At 39.5% G+C, this 27,417-nt stretch overlaps 1 protein-coding gene and 1 long non-coding RNA gene across 16 annotated transcripts in view; one reads left to right on the top strand and one right to left on the bottom strand.

Moving 5' to 3' along the window:
* LOC129488391 (uncharacterized) overlaps positions 1 to 6,618 on the bottom strand; it is a 204,955-nt gene extending 198,337 nt beyond the window's left edge. For 2 of the 8 annotated variants that reach the window (XR_010122410.1, XR_010122411.1), the window contains exon 1: positions 6,206 to 6,618. This is a non-coding gene — a long non-coding RNA (uncharacterized lncRNA). The remainder of the gene's footprint in view (positions 1 to 6,205) is intronic. The other 6 variants (XR_010122412.1, XR_008659650.2, XR_008659649.2 and 3 more) reach the window with 4 other exon arrangements.
* A 337-nt stretch (positions 6,619 to 6,955) lies between these two features.
* The window catches only part of BARD1 (BRCA1 associated RING domain 1), an 81,660-nt gene continuing 61,198 nt past the window's right edge, over positions 6,956 to 27,417 (top strand). For 3 of the 8 annotated variants that reach the window (XM_055290524.2, XM_063645679.1, XM_063645680.1), the window contains exons 1-3: positions 7,012 to 7,307; positions 18,633 to 18,689; positions 23,319 to 23,467. In XM_055290524.2, the coding sequence (XP_055146499.1) occupies positions 7,150 to 7,307; positions 18,633 to 18,689; positions 23,319 to 23,467 (364 nt within the window). In that variant the 5' untranslated portion in view covers positions 7,012 to 7,149. Of the gene's footprint in view, positions 7,308 to 18,632; positions 18,690 to 23,318; positions 23,468 to 27,417 lie in introns of all 8 variants that reach the window. The other 5 variants (XM_055290523.2, XM_055290521.2, XM_055290519.2 and 2 more) reach the window with 4 other exon arrangements.

The following is a 27,417-nucleotide window of genomic DNA, read 5'->3' as shown; positions in this document are numbered from 1 at the left end:
ACACAATGGAACCCAAACTAGGGCCAATGCTCATTTCCTAAATGAACATTTTATGTGCAAACAAACAGCTGCTAGAATCCAACAGAATTTAAAACAAGCTGTTTGTAAATTTTACTGACAGCTGTTTTTGGTGATTTTTGTCAACAGAATTTTCCTGCTTTGCATCACAGCATCCTTTTATTATAGTATCCCCTCAAAGTATAACTTGCTTGCTTTAATCACGTTTACAGAGATTTATGACTTGATGCTTATTCAGTGGTAGAGCTTTTCAACACAAAATGTCAGTGAGCCTGTTATAAATTACTTCTGGCATTCCTACTCTATCTTTTATTTGGCTGGGAGTATTTCCACCTGAAAGTGACAAATTCCTGTTATACACTTTATGTGCTTCAGTAATTACACTGTACAGAAAAAGAGGATTTCTACTGAGGTGTCTCCTTAAAAATAGCAAGCAATAAAAGGCAGTGGAATGGGCTGAACTCTGAAGTCTATTGAACAAAAAACAATGACCAGTGAAATATCTGTGTCAGACTGAATTTGATAAATGATCAGGAAGTACAGAAGATACCAAAACCTTTAAAACAACTACTGTGGGGTCATAGTAATGTAACTATGTCCTTAGACTAGTTACTTTTAAGTCTGTGACAGAAATTTGGCAGGCGCCCACAAGAATGGAGTTAACATCCTTTCAAAAACAATCTTAAAACATCTAGATGCTTCTAGAGACTTGGGTAATTCTAAACTAAATGCCAAGGTGTACATGACATAGGGACTGAGTTTGTATGTACTAGTCAAAGAGACTGTGGCATGCTAAAACGGTTCACTACAGTACACTGCAGCCAATAACTTCATCAATACATATACACACAATTGAACTGATTGAAATACACATTAATCATGATGATATTCATGGGTGGTTTGTTTGCTTCATATACGCTGTCTCTAGTACATAGGACAAAATTACTGTTTTTAATTGCTTAGGCTTTTTTTTGTTCTTAAATGAGCAACAAAATGATGTAAATAAAAGATGTTTAAGTTAATGAAACAAAATTATAAACATTTTCATTGTCACATCCTAATATTATGCCAACGATGGTGTTAGGAATCAGGTGGATACTTTATTGACATGATACTAAAAGAGATTATAATCAGTAAATAGGATTTAAGCTTCCTTTCAAGGTGATTGCATTATATTTGCAGAGGAATTGCTACTGCAAGTATCTCTGTTCCAACAGCCACAGAATAAGTGGTTCCTTGCTTAGAATATGTACTCTTTCATAGGAGAAATCATAAGCAAGTGTATCTGGCTTCATGCAACTCAACAACGCCAGTCCTAAAAATGGAAAAATATGTTGTGCACTTACTGTGTTTTAAGCTTTAATATATATATTAAAGTTTATGACAGTCCATTGCAAAAGGATGTCCATTGGTTGTGCTGCACTTCTGGTTTAGGACAGTTTCATAAACTGTAATTCCTTTCTCACCACAACCCTTTGAGTATGAGATTGACATACATTAATCCTAAATTTACAAAAGATGAAACTAAGTTCCAAGATGGGTTACACAATGGATGAAATTGTAGGAAATGTCAAGGCTAGGTTTATAATTCAGTTCTGCTTGACTCCAGATCACCGTATACTTAATCATTACGCCACACTGAATTTCAGAAAAAAAAACAGCACAAAGCATATGACTTTACCTTCACAGCATCACATAAAGGCAAGCTCAGTCAAATGTGCAGAGCACACGCCACAGTCCTAGATGCTGGGATGGTCTGCTCTATTCCATCAATTACCATATTCAATTTCTCCTTATCGAATGTTTCAAACTGAATTTTTTTGAGGGGGGACTACATTTCATAGAGGGGTCCTTGCAAACCAAATTTGTATCTGACAAAAAGAATGCTCTCAGGAAGTCGAAGTGGCCCATTCCACTGCATAATACCATAATTAAAAGAAAAGAATTAAAATAAAGGTAAGAATTTGTGAGATATTTTTACACTCCTTGGGAGAGAGTCCGGGTATTATGGATATCCCATTTTGCTTGTTATATATGCTTATCCAAGTGAATATGAGGAAGATTTACTTCTTTGTAGAACACTTCATAACACAACAGAAGAGAAAACAGCATTTTGACTGTTTTCAACAAACCATTATATAAGCCTGAAGATCAGAAAAGAAATCAAGGCTGGAGATGCCTTCATAGCACGGTAACACTACAGAGGGTAACTGAAGCAGTCAGGGAGATGAGGGTTTAAGTGGGCCTGGAGAGAGGAGGATGGGTAAATAAGACTGAAGCAAGCTTATCTGTATGCCTCAGAATCCACCCAGGACTAGAGTGTTACAGTGGGGGAGGGACAGATGATTTTGAGTCTAAGATACTTAGGAATAGTGCTTACTAGGAAGAGAACAGACTAGGAGTGGAATGGAGCAACAAGTCTAAACTTTTATGTACACAGGAGGTCCTTGCAGGGAAAACTCTGAAAAGAAATGATACCATTTAGCCGTTTTTAAAGTGAGAAGAGGAGGACACTGTTCATGTCCTAAACCATGGCTTTACTGAGACCCTGCTGATGGCTGGAGTTCCCTGCAGAACTTTTTCTCTGGGACAAGAATTCCAGGATTTTACACATTGTTGGGTGTACCCCATGGGAGAAGGAATTTGCCCTTGAAACTCAGGATCCAAGGTTAAGAGGAAGAGTTGGTTCAAAACAAACATCTCATCTCCAATAAAGGCAAAGAACCAGCAAGCTAAGCTATAGAAAAACAAGGCTGGAAGGAAGAAAATGGAATGGGAAGTTGCACATTGGAGAGTAACCCTGCTTATTCTCTTTATGAGTTTCATTATGGCCACTATTAAACAGCTGCCACGAATGTCATGACCCCTGGGGAGAGGGAACAGGACAATGGCAGAAGAAAGGAAGAAAGGAAATAAGGAAACAAACAGTGGAAAGAACTAATTGTATCTGCATCATAATTCATGTAATAGCATGATATGAATGCGCCAATTATAAATGTTTGGTCCCAAAGCATTTTACCAAAATGTGAAATTTTCATTTACTCTAATCACAGTTAAATTGTACCCTAATTGTAGTGGCGCATGCCTGTAGCCCCAGCTACTCGGGAGGGTGAGGCACAAGAATCGCTTGAACCCCTTGAACCCAGAAGGCAGAGGTTGCACTGCGCTGAGATTGTGCCACTGCACTCCTTCCTGGGTGACAGAGCAAGACTCTGTCTCCCCGCCCACAAAAACAAAAAACAAAAACAACAAAAAACCGTGCCCTTAATAAAAAAATATAATTGATAAAAATGTTCAGTGTTACTCTTTAGTAAATAAAGCATTAACAGTACTGATTATATCATTAACAGTACTGATTATATATAATCGTCCTCAATCAGTTACCATTTATTGAGTACTTATGGTGTATGTGATTTTACCTTTAATCTTATTTAATAGTCCTCCAAATCTACCATAAATATTATCCCCATTTTGCAGACAAGGAAACTAACGCTCAGAGAGCTTAAGGCTTGGTTTAAATCACTCAATTATTTAGTGAAAGTGGGATTAGAAGTGGGACAATCTGTCTCCTGAAATCCTCAGTTACTCCATTAACACCATAGTATCTCTCCAGGTTTTAACATTTTAAGTTCTCTTTCTTTCTTTCTTTCTTTCTTTCTCTTTCTTTTTTTTTTTTTTTTTGACAGTCTCGGTCTGTTGCCCAGACTGGAGTGCAGTGACACCATCTCGCCTCACTGCAACCTCCACCTCCTGGGTTCAAGCTATTTTTCTGCCTCAGCCTCCCGAGTAACTGGGATTACAGGAGCATGCCACCACACCTGGCTAATTTTTATATTTTTAGTAGAGACAGGTTTTCACCATGTTAGCCAGGCTGGCCTTGAACTCCTGACCACAAGTGATCCACCTGCCTTGGCCTCCCAAAGTGCTGGGATTACAGGTGTGAGCCACCGTGCCCGACCCATTTTAAGTTTTCTAGAATTTGATTTCTCCCATGCTCAACAAAGAGTAAACAATGGCTTAACAGGACTAATAAGAACTTCTTAGGCGCCTCTGAGATTTTTTTTTAAAAATTGGTTCGTTTGTGTGCTATCATAGTTTTAGTTAAAACACTTAATAAAGCCTTATTTAGTTGTGCTTATTCTAACTAACCAAGTGTGTGATTTTGGCCAAGTTATTTAAACTCCTTGAGTTTTCATAATTTAATGGAGCTACAAGGCACAGTGGCTCACACCTGTAATCCCAGCATTTTGAGAGGCTGAGGCGGAAGAATTGCTTGAGGCCAGGAGTTCTAGAGCAGCCTGGCCAACATACAGAGACCCTGTCTCTACAAATAATTAAAAAAAAAATTAGCCAAGCATGGTGGGGTGCACCTGTACAGGTCCTAGCTACTTGGGAGGCTGAGGTGGGAGAGTCACTTGAGCCCAGGAGTTCGAAGCTGCAGTGAACTGAGATCGTACCATTATACTCCAGCCTGGGCAACAGAGTGAGACCTTGTCTCAAAAAACCCCCCAAAAGACCAAAAACATAATGTACCGGGACCATTAATAATCAAAAAGATCTGGGTTAATATTCTGCCGCTGTTGTTATCTGTGCCTCCATCCTGGGCAAGTATGCTTTTCTTTTCACAAATCTCATTTTTCTCTAAAGATGGAGGTCTTGCTATATTGCCTACGCTGGCCTTGATCTCCGGAGCTGAAGTGATTCTCCTGCCTCAGCCTCCCAAGTAGCTAGGACTACAGGCATGTGCTGAGCCCCTTGGGCAAGTAAATTAAGATCTCTGAGCCACACCTGTCTCCTCTTCTTAAAGAGCAGTGTCTTAGTTGTTATAACAAAATACTATAATCTAGATGGCTTAAGCAATGGAAATTTGTCATATTTCTGGAGTCTAGAAGTCTGAGATTAGGGTGCCAGTATGACTGGGTTTTGGGGAGGGCCCTCTTCTTTTGCGTTCTTGCTGTGTCCTCATGTAGTGGAGAGAGAGAGAACTCTCTCTTCTTACAAGGTCATTAATCCCATCACGGGGGCTCTGCCCTCATAACCCCATCTAAATCTAATTACCACCCAAAGGTCCCCTCCAAATACCATCACGTTGGGGTTACAGCTTTTAATATATGAATTTGGGGGTGACACTACAGATACTAATGCCCATTTCGTAGGGTCGCTATAAGGCTTAAGGAAGGTATTAATATAGGAAAGCACTTAAAGCCGGGTCTGGCTTGGGTAGGTAGTTCAGTGATTCAACAAACACTGAGCACCTACCTGGAGCCAAGCACTGCATGTGCCACATGAAGCTATATTGGGAAATGAGTCACATGCAGCCAGTCTCTGGCCTTTTGGAGGTTTTGAACTAGAAGGGGACACGCACATAATCGTATGTGTGTGTATCTACATACACAGGTGATATGATGCACCTGAGCGAATCTAGTCTAGGAACTAGGAAAACCTTTAATGAATTACATTTGAGCTGTATTCTGAAGGATGAGGAATGGAGAGGAGGCCAATTCCAGGTTCCAAAGTGAATCTTTGTGCAAAAGCCATGAGGCAGCAAGGTGCAGGGGCTTTTAATGACCTAAGGGAAAGCATTGTTGGGTTGGGACCATGATGGCCAGAGGAGGTTTTGACAAGAGGCTAGTCAAAGAGCAGAGAAAAACTTTAAAGAGTTTTAAGAAAGGGAAGTGCCACGATGAGTTTTGTGTTTGGAAATGTTTTAGGCGGTCACACCGTAGTCTCGGGACTGGCTGGGACCTGGAGAGACACTTGGATATCAGCTAGAAAGCTACGACAGGAAACCAGGCGAGGACGAGGCAACTGAGGATGCTGTGGACCAGAGAGGGAGAGAAAATGGGTGCCTTCGAGACAAGTTGGGGGAAAAATGCAAGGACTTGGAAATGAACTCGGGGGGCGGCAGGAAAGGATGACGGGTTGCTCTGTAGGTCTTATCTGTAAATTACGGCGATCAGTGAAAGATCCGGAGGAGGAAGGTGGACACACTCTCTAACAAAACCCTTTTTGAAATTTTATACCAATATTTTAAAAGTAAACCAGATCTTTTCAGACATGCCTTTGAGCTGATATTTGTAACTAGTTAGAATTATAAACTTTCCTTATTTTTACTCAGTTACAATATACGCCACAGCTGAAGTGAGAGGAAAGAAAAGGTTGCTTTCTTAGGAACAAAGAGTAGTACCTTCAGTATCGTGGGCAAAGCTTTTCCAAGTCCAACAGTAGTCAAAACAGCGCTTTTTATAAATAACACTCAGCTAAAAGTTTCTGGGTTTGTGATTGTTCCAACGGTTAAGTTCGGATGAGGGTCCCTGGAGTCGTAGCTCCCGGGAAACGGCTACTGGCTTTCCACCTGGACTTCATCTGTCCAGGCAGCCCAGAGGGGCTTCAGGCCCCGCCCGCTCTCCTGCCAACTTCAGCCTCGCGACTGCGACTCCGCCCTCAGGCCCCGCCCCTCCGGTCAAGCGGCGTGCTCTCGCCGCACGGCGCCTGGGCCTCGCGCGCCGGGACCTCGGTTTCAGCCGTTCTGTCCTGCCCCGAGGCCCCGCCCCTGAGACCCGCGCGCCAGGACTTCGGTTTCCACCGTCCTGTCCCGTTCCCAAGGCTCCTAGGCCCCGCCCCCTCCGCCCCGCGGCGTGTTCTTGCGGCTCCGCCCCTAGGACCCGCGCGCCTGAACTTTGGTAAGTTTCAGCCGTCCGGCCCCGCCCCCTCGGTCCCGCTGCTCTCGCGGCCCCGCCCCTGAGTCCCACGCGCCGGGACATTGGCAAGTTTCAGCCTCCAGCCCCACCCCTAGGTCCCGCCCACTCCGCCAGCGGCTGGCTCTCGTGGCCCCGCCCGTGTGCCCTGCGCATCTCTATTTTGGGAGCATTTCGGCCGCCGTGCCCCGCCCCGCCCCGCGCGCCCCGCCCCGCCCCGCGCGCCCCGCCCCGCCCCGCGCGCCCCGCCCCGCCCCGCGCGCCCCGCCCCGCCGCGCGCGCCCCGCCCCGCCCCGCCCCTCTGGCGGCCCGCCGTCCCAGACGCGGGAAGGGCTCGGCCGGTTTCGAGTCGCTCGCCTGCAGCTTCCCTGGGGTTTCCCAAGGCCTCCTTGCTTCCCGCTCTCCGAGGAGCCTTTCATCCGAAGGCGGGACGATGCCGGATAATCGGCAGCCTAGGAACCGGCAGCCAAGTATCCGCTCCGGGAACGAGCCTCGTTCCGCACCCGCCATGGAACCGGATGGTCGCGGTGCCTGGGCCCATAGTCGCGCCGCGCTCGACCGCCTGGAGAAGCTGCTGCGCTGCTCGCGTTGGTAAAGACGGAGCCTCGAGGGGGTGGCTGCGAGGGCAGGGGTCGCCCAGTTTCTGGGGGCGGGGGAATCTTTTCAAATCTCCCGCTTCCTCCTTCCTTTCCCGCGCTGCAGTCGGGTCGGCGTGCGGTTAGCACCTGCCCGGGGATATAGTATTAACAGCTTCTGCCTCTCATTCACTTTCTTTTTGGGCGACTTACCAGCCTTCCCTTGCCCTGAATCCGACTGAAACGGTAGTTTTTGAACTTCGGCGGGCTGAAGAACCGTCTGGAGGTGTGGCTAAAAAAATGTTCATCCCGGCCCCGCCTCCAGAGTTTGAATCTGGGGCTGGGGTGGGGCTGAAGCTTCTGCGTTTTTTACCTGGCCGTAGATTACCCTGCTGCTTTCCGGGAGCTATGGCGCATTGGGCTGGCGCGCCGCCCCGGAGACCCTCTAAATTAGAAGCAGCTGCCACTCTAAGTTAAACTGGCCTTTTTGACATTTTCTCCGTGCCAGCTTTTTCGGGTGAGATGGGATGGAGCATCGAATATCTACCATAGTTGTAGATTGAAGATGGCACGAAATTTCTCATTTTCATAGTTTGCTCAAAAGACTGTATGTCTGGTGTCCCAGCTCTTAGTGATGCTGTTTATTGTTTTCCTTCATGCTGTCACACTATGGGAGTCCTCTCAGGGTTTTCATTCCGTCCAAAGACATTTTCATGAGTGTTACTTCTTGCTTTTTTTCGTGTAGATCTTTCTAGTATACAAACCAAGAAGGCTTGTAAAACCCAAGAAAAGTTTGTCTCATTTTCATTTCTTCTAAAAAGCATTTTTATTGAGCACTTGCTATGTGTACAGCTAAGTATTTCTGTATGAAGATCACTGGCAGGTTTTTTGTTATTTGTAGCTGTCAAAAGTTTATATCCTTTTTGGACTTTTTTTCCTCTTTGATTTCTAACTTGCAGAACTTAAGTTACTTAGTTGCATAAATTATAAGTAACACAACTTTTTCTTTTCTTTCTTTTTTGAGACGGAGTCTCGCTCTGTCGCCCAGGCTGGAGTGCAGTGGCAAGATCTTGGCTCATTGCAAGCTCCGCCTCCCGGGTTCACGCCATCCTCCTGCCTCAGCCTCCCAAGTAGCTGGGACTACAGGCACCCGCCACCATGCCCAGCTAATTTTTTGTATTTTTAGTAGAGATGGGGTTTCACTGTGTTAGCCAGGATGGTCTTCATCTCCTGACCTCGTGATCCGCCTGCCTCTGCCTCCCAAAGTGCTGGGATTACAGGCGTGAGCCACCGTGCCCAGCCAAACTTTTTCTTTAAAAATGAAAAGGACTTAACTGTCAGAGTTTTGCACTTATATTTTCTTTGACGAAAACTTTTAATATCTGTGACAAAATGACATTGCACTTCTTAGAAAAGTGACACTCACTTAGAAAAATGAGTACATGAAGACATTGAGTTGTGTGTTTGTTTTCCTGTAGCACATGGGTCACCTGAGAATAGGAAATTTAAAACTGGCACTGCTAGTTGCAATAACAGAAGCATTATAGTTCACACCTTAATAGTCCAACGAAAGTTAGACATTCCGTTGGCACATACCTGTATGGAAGCATAGGGCTTCACTTAGACTGTAGTCAGAATGCCTGAGTTCAGGTTCTAGCTTTGACACTATTGAGTAGGCCAAGTTATTCATCTCTCTGAGCCTAATTTTCCGCATATGAGTAATACTAATGATTAGCTTATTTTCTTGTGAGGATTCATTAATAATCATAAATTTATTGAGCACCCATAATGTGCCAGACCCTATTCTGGGTATTGGGGGATTTGTTAGTGAACGAAGCAGACAATAAATTCCAGCCCTTAGGGAGCTTATATGGAAGAGACAAAATAAAATTTTACATGTATGTAAAGTATTGAGTTTGGTGGTTGTGATAGAATAAATGATAAATAATGTGTGTCTTAGTCTAAAAGAATGTGGTGTTTGCTTGCTACATGATTTGGGAGAGACAAAATAGGTAATATATATGAATATATGTTGTCCTGAAAAATAACAAAGCCGGTTTCACTTTTTATCCCCTACCAAATATTTTTCCAGTTTCTAACTGAAGTGAGTAGACAGTAAGAGGCAAAGGAGTGTAAGCAGACATCAGTAACTAGGCCTAGACTTTTAGCATGGCTCACCCATTTAACTAGAGAATGCTATTGAATGCCATTGATTTTTTTTTTTTTTTTTAAGTTTATTTCTGAACCTCTATGGATGAACTGAATCTTAACTCTTAGACTGCATGTTTTCACATAGAGGTCTGCAAATTTTTTCAGTAAAGGGCCAGATAATTAATATTTTAGGCCTTTCTGCCCACAAATAGTTTTTGTTCTTATTTATTTTTACTTCCCTTAAAAATGGAAAAACCATTCTTTCCTTAAGGGCTGTACAGAAACAGGCTGCTGGCTTGGTTTGGCCCACAGGCAATAGTTGCTAAACTGTCGATAAAGTCTTGATAAACTTAATGTCTTAGGTTTAAAAATCCTTTTTGGTAGACAATTTTATATCACATGGGCTGCCTTTTTTTTTTTTTTTTAGACAAAGTTTCACTCTGTCACCCAAGGTAGAGTGCAGTGGCATGATTTCGGCTCACTGCAACCTTCATCCCCTGGGTTCGAGCAATTCTCTTGCCTCAGCCTCCTGAGTCTGAGGAACTCAGCCCCACTGAATAGCTGGAACTACAGGTGCATGCAACCATGCCCAGCTAATTTTTGTATTTTTACTAGAGACGGGATTTCATCATGTTGGCCAGGCTGGTCTCCAACTCCTGACCTCAGGTATCTGCCCACTTTAGCTTCCCAAAGTGCTGGGATTACAGGTATGAGCCACCATGCCTGGCCTATACATGGGCTTTAATGTTTAGAAATGATTTTGCTTTCCTCTGTAGATGTCTCTGCAACTTTGGCACTATCTATACTGAAAAAAGCATGACCAGCTGCACCTTACTCAAGGAGGAAAAGCATTCTTCCTACCTCTGCCTTTGCCCTGGTAGCCACCTGACATTGCTGGCAAGGAGCAACTCAGAATGGTCTGCTTCTTACATTTGCTACCCTCCATTCAAAGCGATGTCATATTATTTGAAATTGTGTCAGTATGTCCTTTTACAGAGTTTCAGAGTTCTCCCCAGTGGGCCAGTGATTACCCCGATTACCCTCACATTCAGCTTGCAGCTGACATCTGTCTTGTGTTGCTCATGGATCTGTTTTGCAGCAGGCATTACTTGCTGGTGAGGGTGGATTGGTACATAACCGGGCATCCTTTCTTGACCTTTAACATGAATATGGCTTCAAGGTGAAGCCAATGAAAGTGTTCAAGAGGCCAGATGTGACATTTGTATTAGGACCAAGCCTCACAACCAGAAAGAAGCTATTTAAGGATTTGGAAAAATGAGACAGGAAGAGCATATTATTTGAGAGGCTGGCAGAAAGCACAGTAATACTGTGTTGCTAAAGGAAGCAGGAAATAATAATAGGAGCTGCAGTGTAGAAGCCCCAGGTGTCATATAACACTGTTTTGTGAATTAATAGGTACCTCTTGGCATATTTTTGAGGGTGAGAGTGGGATTAGACATCTATGACAATTGTAACTTGGGCCATTTTAATCAACTTTTTATGAAAAGTTAGTAATCTTTTAACCTTTATGATAGGTATTTTTTTTTTCTGAGTTATTGTTTAAGAGGTGATCAAGCTTAATTTTGAATTCTCTTATACTTTGAGGCAGCATAGAGTAGATGTTAAATGCGTGGAATCTGGAGTCAGATTCCCTGGGTTCAAATCCTGGCTCCATTATTTAGGTTATTTTATCTTTTTATGCTTTCTTTTCTTCATCTGCAAAAAATGAGTTGATGTTCATAAGATGCCTTGAGCAGTGTCTGTTATGTACTAAATACTATATGAATATTTGTGAAATAAAGGATAGGTTTTCTGACTCCAGGTTCAGCTTTTGCCTTTCTTCATGAGTTTTGAATGTTCAGAGGCATTCTCACAGAGCAGTGATCCCCAAATGGAATGATTTCTCCCTGGCACTGGTTATTCATTAGAATAACAAGAAATCACTGAGTCACTTCGTAAGGGGTGATAAGGTGATGCATTTTCTACTTCTACCCTTAAGGAGTGTATGCTTAATTATAAGGGATAAAATATATACAAGTTCAGGGTAAATTGTCGTGCAGGTCGACATAATGCTGAGAAGAGTACTTGGGTAGGGCCAGTGGAAGGAAGCTTCATGGGCTTTTAAATTGAGATATGAATAGATTTCTTTTTTCTGAGACAGTCTCCCTCCGTCACTGAGGCTGGAGTGCAGTGGCGTGATCTCGGCTCACTGCACCCTCCGCCTGCCAGGTTCAAGTGATTCTCCTGCCTCAGCCTCCTGAGTAGCTGGGATTGCAGGTGAGTGCTATCATACCCGGCTAATTTTTGTATTTTTAGTAGACACGGGGTTTCACCATGTTGTTCAGGCTGGTCTCGAACTCCTGACCTTGTGATCTGCACTCCTTGGCCTCCCAAAGTGCTAGGATTACAGGTGTGAGCCACCACGCCAGGCCTAGATATGAATAGATTTTTAAAATGGAGCCAGGTTGCAGGAAGCTGGGGTGGTGGGTGTTATTTGCAAATAACTAGCTATAAAGAATTGTAGGATAAAGGGGGACTGGGTCAGGTGAACAGAGAGTTAAGACAGGGTCGAATCAGTGATTACTAGCCTAACAACAGAATACTCAGTTGGTTTACATAGTTAACTTCCTAAAGAGAGCAATTTGTGTAGCTTTCCTGGACTCTGGTTCCTCATCTATAAAATGAGGAAAGTGGACTCGTTGATTTGTAAAGTTCTTTTCAGTTTGCGGACTTCATAGTCCACTGGATGAAGTTTAACATACGTAGAGAAAAGGCACAAATCGTTGGTGTTCAGCTTGTGTGGTATCTTCCAAGTTAGAATTTATTTGTGAGATTTATTTATTTATGGAATATTTTGAGTGATGTCTGTCTCCTTCAGTTATATGTTTAGTAAAACTAGGCTCATGTTTGTAGCCACAATGCCAGACACATAGTTTCTTAATGTATGTTAAATTAATATATGAAAGAACTTAAGGTAGGATCACATTTGAAGGGCCTTTGCAAGTGGTAATACCGGAAGACCTAGTTAATTTACATGAATCACTAAGAATCCCCTATAGGTTCTATGTCATTATCCATATACTTTACTTGTTAAACACTTTATTCTTCTAAAGATAAACACAAGAAAAATTGTTTAATTGGCTTGGTGAGCCTGCACATTTAGATGTTCAACATGTTGGTCCACACGTTAAAATTACCTTGAGGATTCTTTAAAATGTAAGAGCATTGTTGGAGCTGTCTTGCCTAATATTAAATAGCAGTTGATATTTCATGGAGATATAGGGGAGCCATTCTATGAAGAAATAGATCTGCCTTGGTATTATAATCTCAGATGAATTTACCTTCCTTCTTTTCTTTTCGAAGAAAATTTTATATCAGTAAGAACTTCTTTAAAAAAAAATTGTTCTCACTACTTAATTCTTCCCCAAGTTATCCTCTGACAGCACTGATCTTTCTAAATCAACTACATGTAAAGTTACGGAAGTATGACTGTAGATGGGGAAAAAGTAGAGTAGCTGAATTTTCAAGGTACAGAAATCCTGTTACCATGCAAATGTCTTTTCTTATTTGTGTGGTTTTTTTCTATCTAATATATATGTATATCAAACAGAAAATAGGGTAAGGATAAAATGGAATTGTTAATAGAAATGCATTTTTGTATATAGGCTTCCATTTGGTTCATTCACTTAAGAACTTACTGAAATCCTGCCGTTAATCTAACACCATGCTAGGTAGGTAATGGTGGGTTGGGGAGCTCAGAAAAAATGAAAGTTAAGATCTCTTGTCTGTAGGGCTGGAGTCTAATTTCAAGACAAGAAAAATAGAAAATCAGGAAGTTAAAATACAGATGTTCCTGAACTTGAGATGGGGTTATGTCTAGATCAACCCATTGTAAGTTAAAAATATTGTATGTCGAAAATATATTTAATATATATAACCTACCAAACATCATAGCATAGCCCAGCCTACCTTAAACGTGCCCAGAACACTAACATTAGCCCAGTTGGGTTAAATCATCTAACACAAAGCCTATTTTATAATAAAGTGTTTAATAGCTCGTGTAATTTATTGAATACCATACTAAGTGAAAAACAGAATGACTTCCTGCTATGGCCCAGCATTGTACTGCATATTGCTAGCCTGGGAAAAGATCAAAATTCAAAGTGTGGTTTCTGTTGAATGTGTATTACATTTGCAGGATAATAAAGCTGAAAAATTGTGAGTCGAACCATTGTAAGTCAGGGATCATCTGTACAAAATATTTAGTTTTCAAGCCTGGGCAACATGGCGAAACCCAACCTCTACAAAAAATTAGCCAGGTATGGTGGTGTGCACCTGTAGTCTCAGCTATGTGGGAGGCTGAAATGGGAGGATTTCTTCAGCTCAGGAGTTCAAAGCTCAGTGAGCTGTGATCATGCCACTGTACTCCAGCCTGGACAACAGAGCAAGATCTTGTTTCAAAAAAACAAAAACAACCCCCACCCCCCGCCACCAAATATTTGGTTTTCAACATTGAATCCCAGAGCCCCAACTAGATGCTCTCTTCTTTGTAACTTTAGAGCATTTTGTACATCTTTTAAGTCATGTTAATTTGGTTTATATAATTAATCGGCCAGATTATAAGTCCATTAGAAAAGAGTGGAACACAGTCAACTTTGTTCTTTAGATGTTACATGGCATGAATTTTGCAGAAGTGATGGCTGAGACTAAAATCCAAGAGTTGGACATAGGCTAATTATAGTTGTAAGAGACACTGGCCTGACCACAGCAGTTTTTGTTGAGGAACAGTGAGAGAAAAGGTTGCATGGCTTAGGTGTTACAGATTGTGAAGAACTTTTTAATAGTAATTTTTTTTAAAATGGTAAAGAGTATGTGAAAAGAATTAAAATAACAGTATATAGCCATTCAGTATTTGTTAAATGAACGACAGATAAGTGTGAATCTTCCTCAGTAACTCATAATTATCAGTTTCTTGTGTATCCTTCAAGAGGTTCTGTGTTCATATAAGCATTGTACTGCCTCAGATAAGCAGATACTAAACACCACGTAGTTGCATGATTCATTTAACCATTTCCTTATTGGAAAAATTTAGGTTGTTTGTGGTCTTTTGCTGTAACAAGCAGTGCTGGAGTGATACTGATGTCATGTGCCTTTACATTTAAAATATTTTTAAATAAAGTTATACATGAACATAGTTGACAGAGTCAATAGGACAGACTATTAATGAAAACATTCTTTGCTTCATCCATCACCCCTGAGTTCTATGCATCAGAAACATCTTTTGTCTTTTTTTTTAGTTTTACAAGCATGTACCTCTACATTTCCAAATATGTTTATATTGCTATTTCTTTTTTTTTCCATTTTAGACGTTATTAACTTCCTAACTATTCTCAAAGATGAATTTTCTTACTACTGTTAACTTTGACAATGGAAGTTAGTGGATGTAGAATTCAAAGTACAAAATAATTTTCAATAATTATTTTGAAGACCTCGTTCCACAGTTCTGTAGCATCTCTTACTACCCTTGAGAGGTCTTATGCTATCCTGATTCCTTTTTTTAAAAAAAGTATGACATTTAATTTTATTATTTCTTAATCGCTGGAAGGTTTTAGAATCTTGTCTAGATGTCTTCGATGTTTGAAAGTTTCATTTTTGCAAGTATCTAGTGTTGCTGAAGGATAAATTCCTGGCAGTGGAATAGCCGAGTTAAAGTTGGATGCATTTATATTCTTGATAGGTATCTCCTAGTTGTAATAATTCTTAAAAAAATTTTTTCTAAAGATACATGTTCTTGCTGTGTTGTCCAGGCTGGAGCGCAGTGGCTATTCACAGGCATGATCGTGGCATGCTATAGCCTTGAACTCCTGGGCTCAAGCGATCCTCCTGCCTCAGCCCCCTGAGTAGCTGGGATTGCAGGCATGTGCCGCTGAATTTGGCACTCCCTTCTCTCTCAGCTTGGCTAACACACTTCCTTCTTGTTCCCTCCCCCAATACACACAAGTGCACATAGTTCTCATTCACATTTCCATTGTCTTTCCTTATGTGTTAACAGCAACACAAATAAATATTCTAACTCACTAATTAGAATAAATAGTACAATTGATGAGTTATTCCCACATGTTAAATCATTACTAATATGTGATAGCATCTTATTGCTAGAGTGAAGGTTAAGAACTATAGCTAAAGAGTTCAGTCATCTTAGGAAGGAAATTTAAAGCTGAGAAACAGAATCAAGGCATTGAGTCAAGTATTGCCAGAGAAAGCCAGAAGGCTATGGACTGCATCCTAGGGGCATGCCTACGTGGAGAGGTAGGAAAAGCAGCTAAGGAAATGCTGAAATAGGCAGATGAATGTGTATAAAAATATTAAAATGCGGTGGAAGGAAAGGTTTCAGGAAAGAAGATGAGATAAGTGCTATTTCCCAGAGTGGTCAGAGAGAAGGGGACCAAAAATGCTTTGGAAAACAGTTTCAGCAGAGTGGAGGGAGTTAAAGCTAGGAAGGTGAGGAGATGGGCGTAGCTGGTACGGAGCACTCATTTAAGAACTTTTATCTGTTCAAGAAAGGGAAGAGATGGAGCAGAAGATAAAATGGGAGGTATGATCAAAACAGTGTTTTTCTGCATCAAAGGAGAGATTACCTGTTCATGTGTAGATGCGAATGAGAGAAGAAAGGCAACTATTATGAATGATCTAGTGCTTTGGGAGGCAGGAAAGATATGGCAACTACAGATAGAGTAGCACATTTTAGGAAGAGTGACTAAAGGAGATAGAATTTTCCTCTTAGACTCTAGGAAGGGGTAAGATGATTGGTGAAGAGATAAAAATGTATTTAGGTGTTAAAAAACTTACACCATTAAGTTCCAGTAAAGTTAATGAGATGAGGAAGCATAGAGATTGTTTTGAATAACCGTCTATTCGTTTGTTTGTTTACTTACAGAATATCGAATACATGACTTTGGTAGAGATACAAAAATGAAGAGGCTACCAGATAAATTTTATGTCTTTATTTTATTTTATATTTTTGAGACAGGGTCTGGCTGTCACCCAGGCTGGAGTGCAGGGGTGTAATCTCGGCTCACGTCAACCTGTGCCTCCTGGGTTCAAGTGATTCTTGTGCCTCAGCCTCCCAAGTTGCTGGGATTACAGGTGTGCACTACCATGCCTGGCTAATTTTTATATTTTTTAAATTTTATTTATTTATTTTTGATACAGGGTGTCGCTCTGTCACCCAGTCTGGAGTGCAGTGGCTCAATCTTGGCTCAGTGCAACCTCCACCTTCCAGGTTCAAGTGATTCTTATGCCTCAGCCTCCCAAGTTGTTGGCATTACAGGCATGCACCACCACACCTGGTTAATTTTAGTATTTTTAGTAGAGACAGGGTTTCACCATGTTGCCCAGGCCGGTCGAGCTCCTGGCCTCAAGTGATCCTTTCGCCTTGGCCTCCCAAAGTGCTGGGATTACAGGCATGAGCCTCAGTACCCGGTTGCTACCAAATGAATTTATACAGAGAAGTTTATACATCTTTCTTTCCTTTTTTTTTTTTTTTTTTTAATAGTGGTCATTCACAGCTTGAGTGGGCAGGGAAGAAGTAGACTCTGGGGCCTTTATAGCATTATAGATTGGCATCCATGAGTGTCTAAGAGGTCAGCACAATTAGGTAGTGGTGAAAGTGGCTTGGAAATAGTTAACTCTGGCCTGGGCTGGATAGGGAATCTAAGGTGCTAGGAAACTGAATGGACTTCTTTCAAGGTAGAGAGCAACCTGAAGGTGGAGGTTTGGCCAGGGCGATGTAATAAAAGAGATAAAGGAAGGATATTATAATAGGAGGAGCTTGCCACGAAATAGAATTCAGTACACTTGATGGGGAAAAGGAGGTTTAGGTTTGGTAGGTCAAATAACAAAAATTATAGGCACAGTATGAATGTTGAAAGAGATCATGTTAATTGGCAGAGTCACAAGTCATATTTTTATCGGTACGTTTTACATACTGTGATACAAAAATCAGACATGGTGAGTTTTTAAAAAGTAATAGGTTTTGTAATGTCAGTGGGCACCATTTTCAGTATCTTGAGAATAACATTGTGGGTGTGTACTCTGTTTTTAGCAATCTTTCTGAAAAGCTCAATTTCACTTGAATGTTCATCTCTATTAAGATGTGCAGTGTGATACTTTCCATCTTTCAAGGAATGTGAAGAATTGCTTTTATTGATATGTGGTATGTGTACAGAAGTAATTTGATAATAATGGTGTACATATCTAAAGGTTTTAGAGTTAGTATAATAAACCAAGCACAAAAAGTGCTCATCATTTAAAAGGCTTTACTTCTCTGGGTACATTACATCCACTGAGTATAATGTCTTGGTGTGTGTTTATTAGTATTATTACCTTCTTAGGATTAACAAATGTAGCAGGTATTTTGATGGACAATATTAGGAATATTTTGTTTCTGTGTCTCTTTGCTCACTGCAGGGAACTTCATTCTGTCTGCAGACAGACTGCCAATCTGATTCAGATTTCTGTTTACATTTGCTTAAAGAACAATTAACTTTCTGTGAACTGAAAGAATGGCTGCATTTTTCACAATGTATCTGTGAAAAATTGATGGCTACTTTACAGTAGTAAGAAACAGGTGTTTTTTCAAATGGGAAACCCTGGATTCTTACGGTCAAAATGACTAGATACCCTGGTTTGTCTGGGGCAGTCCTGGTTTATTCCTGTTGTCCCAGCATCCTATTCAATTATCACTCCTCTTCACTCTCAGAAGTTTTCTCATTGGACAATATGGTCATTCTACGTGTGGGTCACATTTTGAGGTATATGGTCTACACTTTGAATCATCAGGGGAAGATCCACCTTAGTAGTTGAAAGAAGCAGCCAGTAGTTGGTTTTGCCTTAAGAGGTTTAGAGATACTTGACCAAAATTGTTCCTTTCTCCAACTTTCTAGAAAATACATTTTAAAATGTATTATAACTTGTACTGAGTTTGGTAGTTACTATTTAAAATCAGCAGGTATGTTATGGTATAATATTTAACCAGGGAGTTACAGCCTTTCAGATAAATACATCCTTAATACCTTCTGCTTTGCGAAAGTGAGAAATATGGTAGTGTTGAGCCTTGGATGAAATATTGGGTGTGAAATGTTTATCTAACAATAACTCAAGTCTTGATTGTTTTAATTTCTTCAAACAGCACTGACATTCTGAGACAGCCTGTTTGCTTAGGAGGATGTGAGCACATCTTCTGTAGGTAAGTAATTATGGCTTGATGTATATAGTACAACTATGTTTTTTACTAGATAACAATCATGTAATCTTGTTGATAATAATGGTACTTGATGTTTGTGTAACTTTCAAAGTCTGCAAAGTAACCTACTGTATGTTATCTTAGTTTGATCTTTAAAACTGTCTTAATTTACAAATAAGAAAACCAAAGCTCAAAGAGGATGACTTGTTCAAAGTTACAAAGCTTAGTAGACAGCTTTGCCAAATTTGAGGAAAAAAATTAATACCTTTTATATAATCCAAATAGGTGTTTTTAAAATTTCCGGTTAAGTTTTGAATCTAGACTCAAAATTATGAAAGTATAGTTTTCATAGTTATTATATTAGTTTCCTAAGGCTGCCATAGCAAAGAACCAAAAACTGGGTGGCTAAGAACAACAGAAATGTATTGTCTCTCTAGTTCTGTAGGCTAGGAGTCTAAGATCAAGATGATGACAGGGTTGGTTCCTTCTGTGGGCTGCGAGGGAGAATCTCCTCCATGCCTTTCCCCTAGCAATCTTCGTTGTTCCTTGACTTGGAGATGCATCACTCTGGTCTTTACTTTCGTGTACACCTGGCATTCTTCCTTGAGTGCGTGCTTCTCTCTGTGTCAAATTTCCCTTTTTAATAAGAATACCAGTTATATTGGATAAGGGCTCACCCTAATGATCTCATCTTAACTTGATCATCTAGAGCCCCCGTTTCCAAATTAGGTCACATTCACAGTAACTGAGGGGTGAAGACTCAAACATCTTTTTGGGGGACACAATTCAATGCATACCAGTTATTGTGAAATTGTACCCATGTGACAGCCCTGGCTTATAGGTCAGAAGATTAGATTTTTATCTCTTATTTCTTGTTCAGGAGAAATCAGTTGAGAGATTAAGTGTCTTAGTTTAATTGCCTATGAGACAGGGAAAATATAGTCTCCTTTGAATTAATCTTTTAATTATTTCCAGTTGTGAGTATGTTACTGTCTGGCATGAACAAACTACATTCGGAAATTTGAGCATATATGAAAATAACCTTGTGTATTACTTCAAGGGCTAAGGTTGTCTGGGAGACAGCTATGTTTTGGGTCCCAATTTTGTTTCTGGAAAAACAGATCTGTTATATGAGGGATATCCAGCAGGAGGATGAGGGGGTAGGAGATGGTACCTGTTGCCTACCAGATACGTCTGTTTGGATGACGAAAGAAAAGGCATCTTAAAGTTGGTATGTTCAGAGCTGACCTCTTGATCATCCTCCTCTTCAGGCTTTTCCTGCCTGGGTAATCTTCATCACAATAAATGGTACCAGTTACTGCTAGGTTGCTTATCCCACATCACTAAGTTCTGTCAGTTCTGCCTGAAAATGTGTCCTGAATCTTGAATTTTCCCACCTTTTTTTCTGAATTTTCTACAGTTTGTAGTTTGTTCCAGGCCATCATTGTATTATCTCTGCTCATACTATTGTGATGGGTTCATAGCTGGTCTTCCCTTTTTGGCATCATCACCCCTTCCTCATTTTCTACATTCTTGACAGTGATCTTTGAAAAATCGCAATAACATCCATATCATTACCCTGCTTAAACTCTTTAGTGGCTTCCTATTGCAGTTAGAATAAAATCCAAACTCTGCCCTCTGGTCTGCAAAAGCCTGTATGGGACCTAGACCGTGTCTGCCCCTTGGACGTCATTTACCTGTGGCTCACACTGTTTCAGCACTTCTCCTTTTAGTTCATTCAGTACACCAAGTTCACTCCCGCCCCAGGACTTTGGCACTTGCTATTTCTTCCACGTGAAATGTACTCGTGCCAGATTTCTGTGAGGCTTACTTTTTACCAGTTATATATCAGCTGAAATGTCACTGCCTCCAAAATGCCTCCCATGGATCTGCTTACGAAATGATGCCCACTCCCTGTCCCCACTCTGTAGCAAGCAGATGTATTTTGTTTCAGCTGACGGATGATGGGTTTGCTCACTGTATACAATAGGTCAGTCACAAAGCTGCTAGAGCATAATGAACTCCATGACATTTTGTGCAAAGTTGGTTTATGTATGTGGTGGGGTGGGGGATCCATACGTTTAATCAGATCCTAAAGGACTTTGTGACTTAAAACAGCCAATAAAAGGTTGAGACATGAGAACATCTTAAAAGAGAAAATGATTATCTGTATATGACATGAGCATAAGAAAGAATTCATTCAGTGCAGTTTTGATTTGTTTTGATTATATAATGCCAAAAATTATGGTAGCTGTTTTTATTCTTGCAGATTTTGAGTTAAAACTGCTCGGCAATGAGGTTTTAAAATGATTTTGACATAGCTCAGTTCAACTGATAAAAGTAATTCATCTACTCTCTAAGATACAATTTAAGACATGTGGCGGGGGTGCTCAGACGTTTTGGTCTCACACCACTTTGCATTCTTCAGAATTGAGAACCATAAAGAGCTTTTGTGTGTTCATGCATTTACCATACAAAACTGAGACTTTAAAAAAAAAGAATTAATTTAAAAATAATAAACTCATTAATACAAACACAAATAACACTTTGTAAGGAAAAATAACAATTTTACAAATCAAAGAAAAAAATAGAGTGGCACTGTTGTACATTTTTGCAAATCTCTGTCTTGCTGAATAGAAAACAGCTACATTCTCAACTTATATATTCAGTCTATTGTGATTTTTTTTGATTGAAGAAAATCTGGCTTTATACATAATTGTAGTTGGAAGAAGTATTGAAGTATTTTTAATAGCTTTTTTAGATAACTGTGGCTATTCTTCTTTAATACTACACCAAAACTTGACAAGTGCTTTTTTATTTTTATTTTTTGTGAAGACAAGAGTCTCACTCTGTCACCCAGGCTGGAGTGCAGTGGTGCGATCATGGCTCACTCCAGCCTCAACTTCTCGGCTCAGGTGATCATCCAATCTCACTTTCTGAGTAGCTGAGACTACAGGTGCGCCCCACCACGCCTGGCTAATCTTTGTAGTTTTTTGTAGAGACAAGGTTTTGCCATGTTGCCCAGGATGGTCTTGAACTGGGCTCAGGCAATTCTCCTGACTGGGCCTCCCAAAGTGCTGAGATTACAGGAATGAATCACCATGCCTGGCCAACAAGTGCTGTTTTCTTTAGGTTCATCACAGTGTGGAATCTGAAACTATATCAATAAATTTTTATACTCTGTTACATGAAATTTCATTGGTTTATCTAGTACTTTGAATTTATCTTTTACTCAGCATGATTTTATGACATAACACACGGTTTATTTGAGAAATATTCACTCGCTGAGCTATACAGATCCACTGAAAAATGACATTTTTTCAGAATTCCGAATTAATGTTTATAAAATAATTTGGGAATAGTTTATAAAATGTTACAGAATATATAAAATACTAGTCTGATCTGAGTACTAGTGCAGTGCTGGACAAGTAACTTAAATAACTGGATCTCATTTTCTTCATCCAAAAATGAGGTGGTAGTTCTTGATGAATTGATTTCAGATTGTATTTTACTGATAATTAAGTATTGCACAAATGATTTAAATTGCATGAGTAATCAGTTTTACATATTTTTTTGTGTTGGGATTCTAAGTTAGAGTTCTTAACTACTAGCAAACAAATGTACAGAAGATCCTTTGCTAAAGAAAGTTGACATTTATTGACCCCAGTGACATTTTTTGAATTAAATGATCTCAAAAGTCTCTTCCAGCTCTGGTATGGGTTACAGATTCATTTTACATTTTTTTTGAGTTACATTCTGTCAGGAATCGTGCTAGAAGCCAAGGATACAAAAATTAGAAGTGGCATAGGTTTTGTCTGAAGATAGTTCATATTGAGTAAGAATCCTCTCTGTCTACAGAGGGTTGGGTCCTGTGACAAGGAATGTCCTGTGGTACTTGGGGAAGATGTGGCTTTTCAACTGTTACATTACTCACTCAGTCCTACTGGAACCCATCTGGTGAGGCCAATGAAGGAGGAGATTTATAGAATTCTTATTCTGGAATTCACAGATGGGCTTGGGGGGGGGATCGTGAATCCCTCTTTTTACATGAGTATGTATAGATTTTCATCAGATTTGCAAAAGGTCTATAAACCCCCAAATTAGAAAAACTCTTCTAACTCTGAAACTTTAGTGCCTAGATAACCCAGGTAATTGAGTCTATAGGTTTTAAAATTGTCCTAAAGAGTCAAAGATCTTTTCCCAAAAGCTACTTTAAAGCCTTGAGATACTAGTCCCAAAACAAAACAAAAGGTCTTTCCCAGTCTCTGCAGTAGTTTTAGGTATTTTCATGGAATGTTAAGATAGAAAAAGTTAGGATGCACGACTACTATGCATTAGGCATTCTATCTTTCTGTTACATCTCTGTAACCTTTAGAAGCTACAGATTCATTTGTAGGAAAAATTATGCGGACTAATATCAGGCTAAGTAAAGTCTCTTCATTGCAAATTACATGAGCAACTTTAGATTTGATGTGTGTATTTTACTCTTTAAAACAGTATTTAACAAGGATATTACAATTGACCACTGTATGTTAGAATAACCTCTGCTCCATTTCTGTTCAAACTGTTTAGTTTTTGGAATTTAGATTCTGCTGAATGGGTTGATTTTTTCTTTTTTTAATTCTTTTAAAGTAATTGTGTAAGTGACTGCATTGGAACTGGATGTCCAGTGTGTTACACTCCAGCCTGGATACAAGACGTGAAGATAAATAGACAACTGGACAGCATGATTCAACTTTGTAGTAAGCTTCGAAATTTGCTACATGACAATAAGCTCTCAGGTAAGAACTATCCCTATCTCTCTTAGTTAAAAACTGATGAATTCATATTCATAAAGTATATAAAACATCTATCTGGAATTCTGAAATACATATTTCAGATTTTAAAATCTGTAGTTTTTTTTTTTTTTTTTTTTAATAGCCGTGGAATCTCTCTGTGTTGTCCAAGCCGGACTTGAACTCCTGCACTCAAGGGATTCCCCCCACCTCAGCCTCCCTGGTACATGCATGTGACACCACATCCGTTGGTTTTTTGGAAGATCATTTTGAGAAATGACAGGAACCGTAGAGATAATTAAAGTCTAATGCCCTTATTTTATAGTTGAGAAATCAAGGTCCAGAGAGGTGAAATAACCTTGCCTACAGCCACATGTGTAGTTAGTACTAGAAGCTGTAGAAATAAAGCCCATTTCTGACTGTAAATCCAGGAACTTTTTTGCTGTTTTACACTGCCTGCTTTTTACATTTATGATAACTTCTGTAGAATATATATGGAATAGTGATTTTGGCCTTAATAGCACTTAACTCACTTAAATACACTTTCCCAAGATAGAATACAACATTTTTCCATGGATCACTTTTCTAGACTGAATTAATTAGATGAGCACATTTTGAAAGAGCAGAAATCTAATATTCATTTTCTTTTCTATTTAAGTGGGGGTTAACGTTTTTCAAATTGTCCTTAGACTCTGTGTATTAACTATGTATCTTTCCATTGTGCTTTCTGCTGAGAACTAATTAACTGTGGAAAGAATGTAAAGTGTTTTGTATCTTCATAGTTGGATATTAGAGTTGTCTTTTTATTGACCAGATCATGCTGTTTTAGTGTGTGTTTGTAGAAGAACCTGTTCTTGACTGGCAGGATGCCATGGATGATTGCTAATGCTCATATAAAATTGTTAGATTTGTATTTTTAAATCTTTTATTCTTAGAATCCTGCCATGATGTCTTATTGTCAGCTACTAAAGATGAAGTTGATTGTACAAAGTAAAGAAATGTGGCAAAAACTTCGAGTCTTACCACAGGTCCATATTTTAAGAATTAGAACTTATATCAGTCTATACCTATGAAAATTTTCCTTTGGCTAGTTATCTGCATCATTGTATTCAACTCTATTCTTTTATGATAAAATGTGCTGTAGTACAGAAGTTTTTCTTACTTTCAGATGTGACTATACACACACATTTTTAAAAGTTTCCCTTTTTAAAAAATGATATTGTAGTTGTAAACCTTTTTAAGAACACACTGAAGAAAAGTTCTGTCATTAGTTCATCTGAACTCTTCCTATTCAAAGACAGTACTGACAGTGTTTATTTTCTAGTTAAAAGAGATTGGTGTGTGATCTAGCTTTCTCTCCCCACATAGTTACCAAGGGTCAGTGCAGGGGTTCTTAATCAAGGGCCCATGCACCTTTGGCAGTGTTCAGAGTTGAAGTGGGTAAGAGTTCAGTGAGTTTCTTGAGTTAATTGTGCAGTATGAAAACTGTTCATGTTTGTGTGTAAATGACTTTCGTTAGATTCTTAGGAGTGTGTGGTCTGTTAGGATTATTGGCTTTGCATTGAAATTTGGAGTGCTACTTTGGGATTTGTGGCTATGATGATATTTTGATTTGGTTCTTCACCAGTTGCTGTATAGTAATGTATTCATTTGCTAGAACTGCTGTAACAAAGTATCACAAACTGAGTGGCTTAAACAACAGAAATTTATTGTCTCACAATTCCAGACACTGGAAGTCTGAGATCAAAGTCTGTGCAAGGTTGGTTCTTTGTTGAGGTCTGTGAGACAGAACCTGTTTCAGGCCAGTCTCCTTGTCTTGTAGATGGCCATCTTTATGTTTACATGGTTTTCTCCTTGTTTGTATCAAATCTCCCCTTTTTTAAAGGACAGGTGTCATATCGCATTAGGGGTCCACCCTACTCCAGTATCGCTTCATTTTAGCTAGTTACATCTGCGATGACCTTATTTCCAAGTAAAGTCACATTCTAAGTTACTGGGGGGTTAGGACCTCAACATGTGAATTTTGGTGGGGAGGAACACAATTTATAACAGTGTAACATTTTTAATGGTGATAAATGGAGAGCAGGGTAACCCTTGATGAATTTACCACTGTCAGTTATGGCATACCATAGGGGTACAAAAAAGAGTAAGATAAGACTCCTTTCCAGAAATTTTATTCTAGCTAGTGATGTTTGAGTCATTTATATTTTGAGGACTATGGAATATGAAATGCTTTCTTCATATTTCATCATTAAAGATATTTAGGAAAATTGAGTTTAGAACAAGTTTCTGAGGCCTTTAAGAATGTAGTCTTTCTCATCTAAGTAGAGTTGGAGATTGGAGAGATAATTCTGATTAATTTCCCAAAGGCCATTTTGTGTTTGTTTTCCTTATTATAATTAGGAATAATTACTTTAGTCCTTACCAGACTTAAGCACTGCTGCCCTCAACGTTACTTATATTAAGCCGAGTTAAAGTTCACTGTTTAGATAACACATAAATTTAGGAACACAAAGGTCATCTTTAATCCCGTTACTCTGTAGGTAAGGAAACTGAGGACCCAGGCTACACAGGGCAGTTGTGCTGTAAATTTCTTACTGTTTTTCTATTTTGCACAACTTTTTAGTTAGAAGTGTAGGTATTCATTATGTTTGTTGAATTGAGTTGGATAAAAATTGGCAGTGCTAATTTATATCCTAGAGACTAAACTTAATTAAAATTATTTATTTATTTATTTTGAGACAGTGTCTTGCTCTGTTGCCCAGGGTGGAGTGCAGTGGGGCCATCATGGCTCACTGCAGCCTTGAACTCCTGGGTTCAAGAGATCCTCCCACTTCAGCCTCCCAAGTAGCTAGGACTATAGGCACTCACCACCACACACCTAGCCAATTATTATTATTTTTTTTTTAGAAGACATAGGGTCTTGCTCTGTTGCCCAGGCTGGTCTTGAACTCCTGGCCTCAAATGATTCTCCCACCTCGACCTCCCAGACTGCTGGGATTACAGGCATGAGCTAATTGTGCCTGACCTAATTAAAATAATTTAAAATACATTCTTAGAATTTGGTTTAAATAATTCATTTCATAATGATAACATCTATGCATTCATCGGCCTTCTTAAAAAATTATAATGGCAATATCTTTCTTTGCTACTTTGATAGGAAATGACAATAAATTTAGAGTATAAACATATTGAATTATAACCTTCTGTCCAGATCTCTAAGTTCTATGGTGCAGAGCTTTTTCTACTTTAATATAAGTGGTATAGTCCCCAACTTTTCATCCCAAATTCTTCCCAAAACAAACTAGCCTTGAAGGGCATTTGAGATTTTTTTCTGGAACATTTCCCTTTGTTTCTTTATAGTTTGTCTATTCAGTGTATTTTATGCAATACCTTTGTGGTAATTGATTATCTAGTAAGTACTTCTAGAACTAAAAGGTTAGAAGGTAAACTATATACCAGGAACTGATAGCTGGGGACAAATGACAGTTGGTCTTCTTTATAATAATGAGGAGATTGGAAAATGATCTCATTAGGATAAGGGTATTAGATTAAGTGATTCCTAAGCTGTCACTCCAAAATTGTATAGTTCTGTTAAATGGTCATGTGTAAAAGATGATGAATTAAGTGGAATGGTGAACATCTCTCACATTTTCTCTTTTAAAAACCCTGTAGTTCACAATTTATCTTTCAAATGAACCTTGTTACTTGCATTTACTATAATATATATAATTACTGTAATTAAGGTGGGCAATTAGGAAGAACTTGTCAAGGCATGGACATCGTGTATGGTATACTGGAGATAAAGAAGCCTAATTTATAGTAATACTTTCTAAAATGAGCTTCTAAATACTTGAACAGATTTTTCTTGGTTCAGTGTACTTTAAAGAGGATTGTCTGTGAAATTTTTCTGACGACCGTTTATGGATAATTTTACCTTATCCTTTATAACATGA

This window comes from Symphalangus syndactylus, chromosome 8, assembly GCF_028878055.3.
Source record: "Symphalangus syndactylus isolate Jambi chromosome 8, NHGRI_mSymSyn1-v2.1_pri, whole genome shotgun sequence".
NCBI lineage: Eukaryota > Metazoa > Chordata > Mammalia > Primates > Hylobatidae > Symphalangus > Symphalangus syndactylus.
Note: the sequence above shows the minus strand (reverse complement) of the source record. Positions and strands in the feature narration are given on the sequence as shown.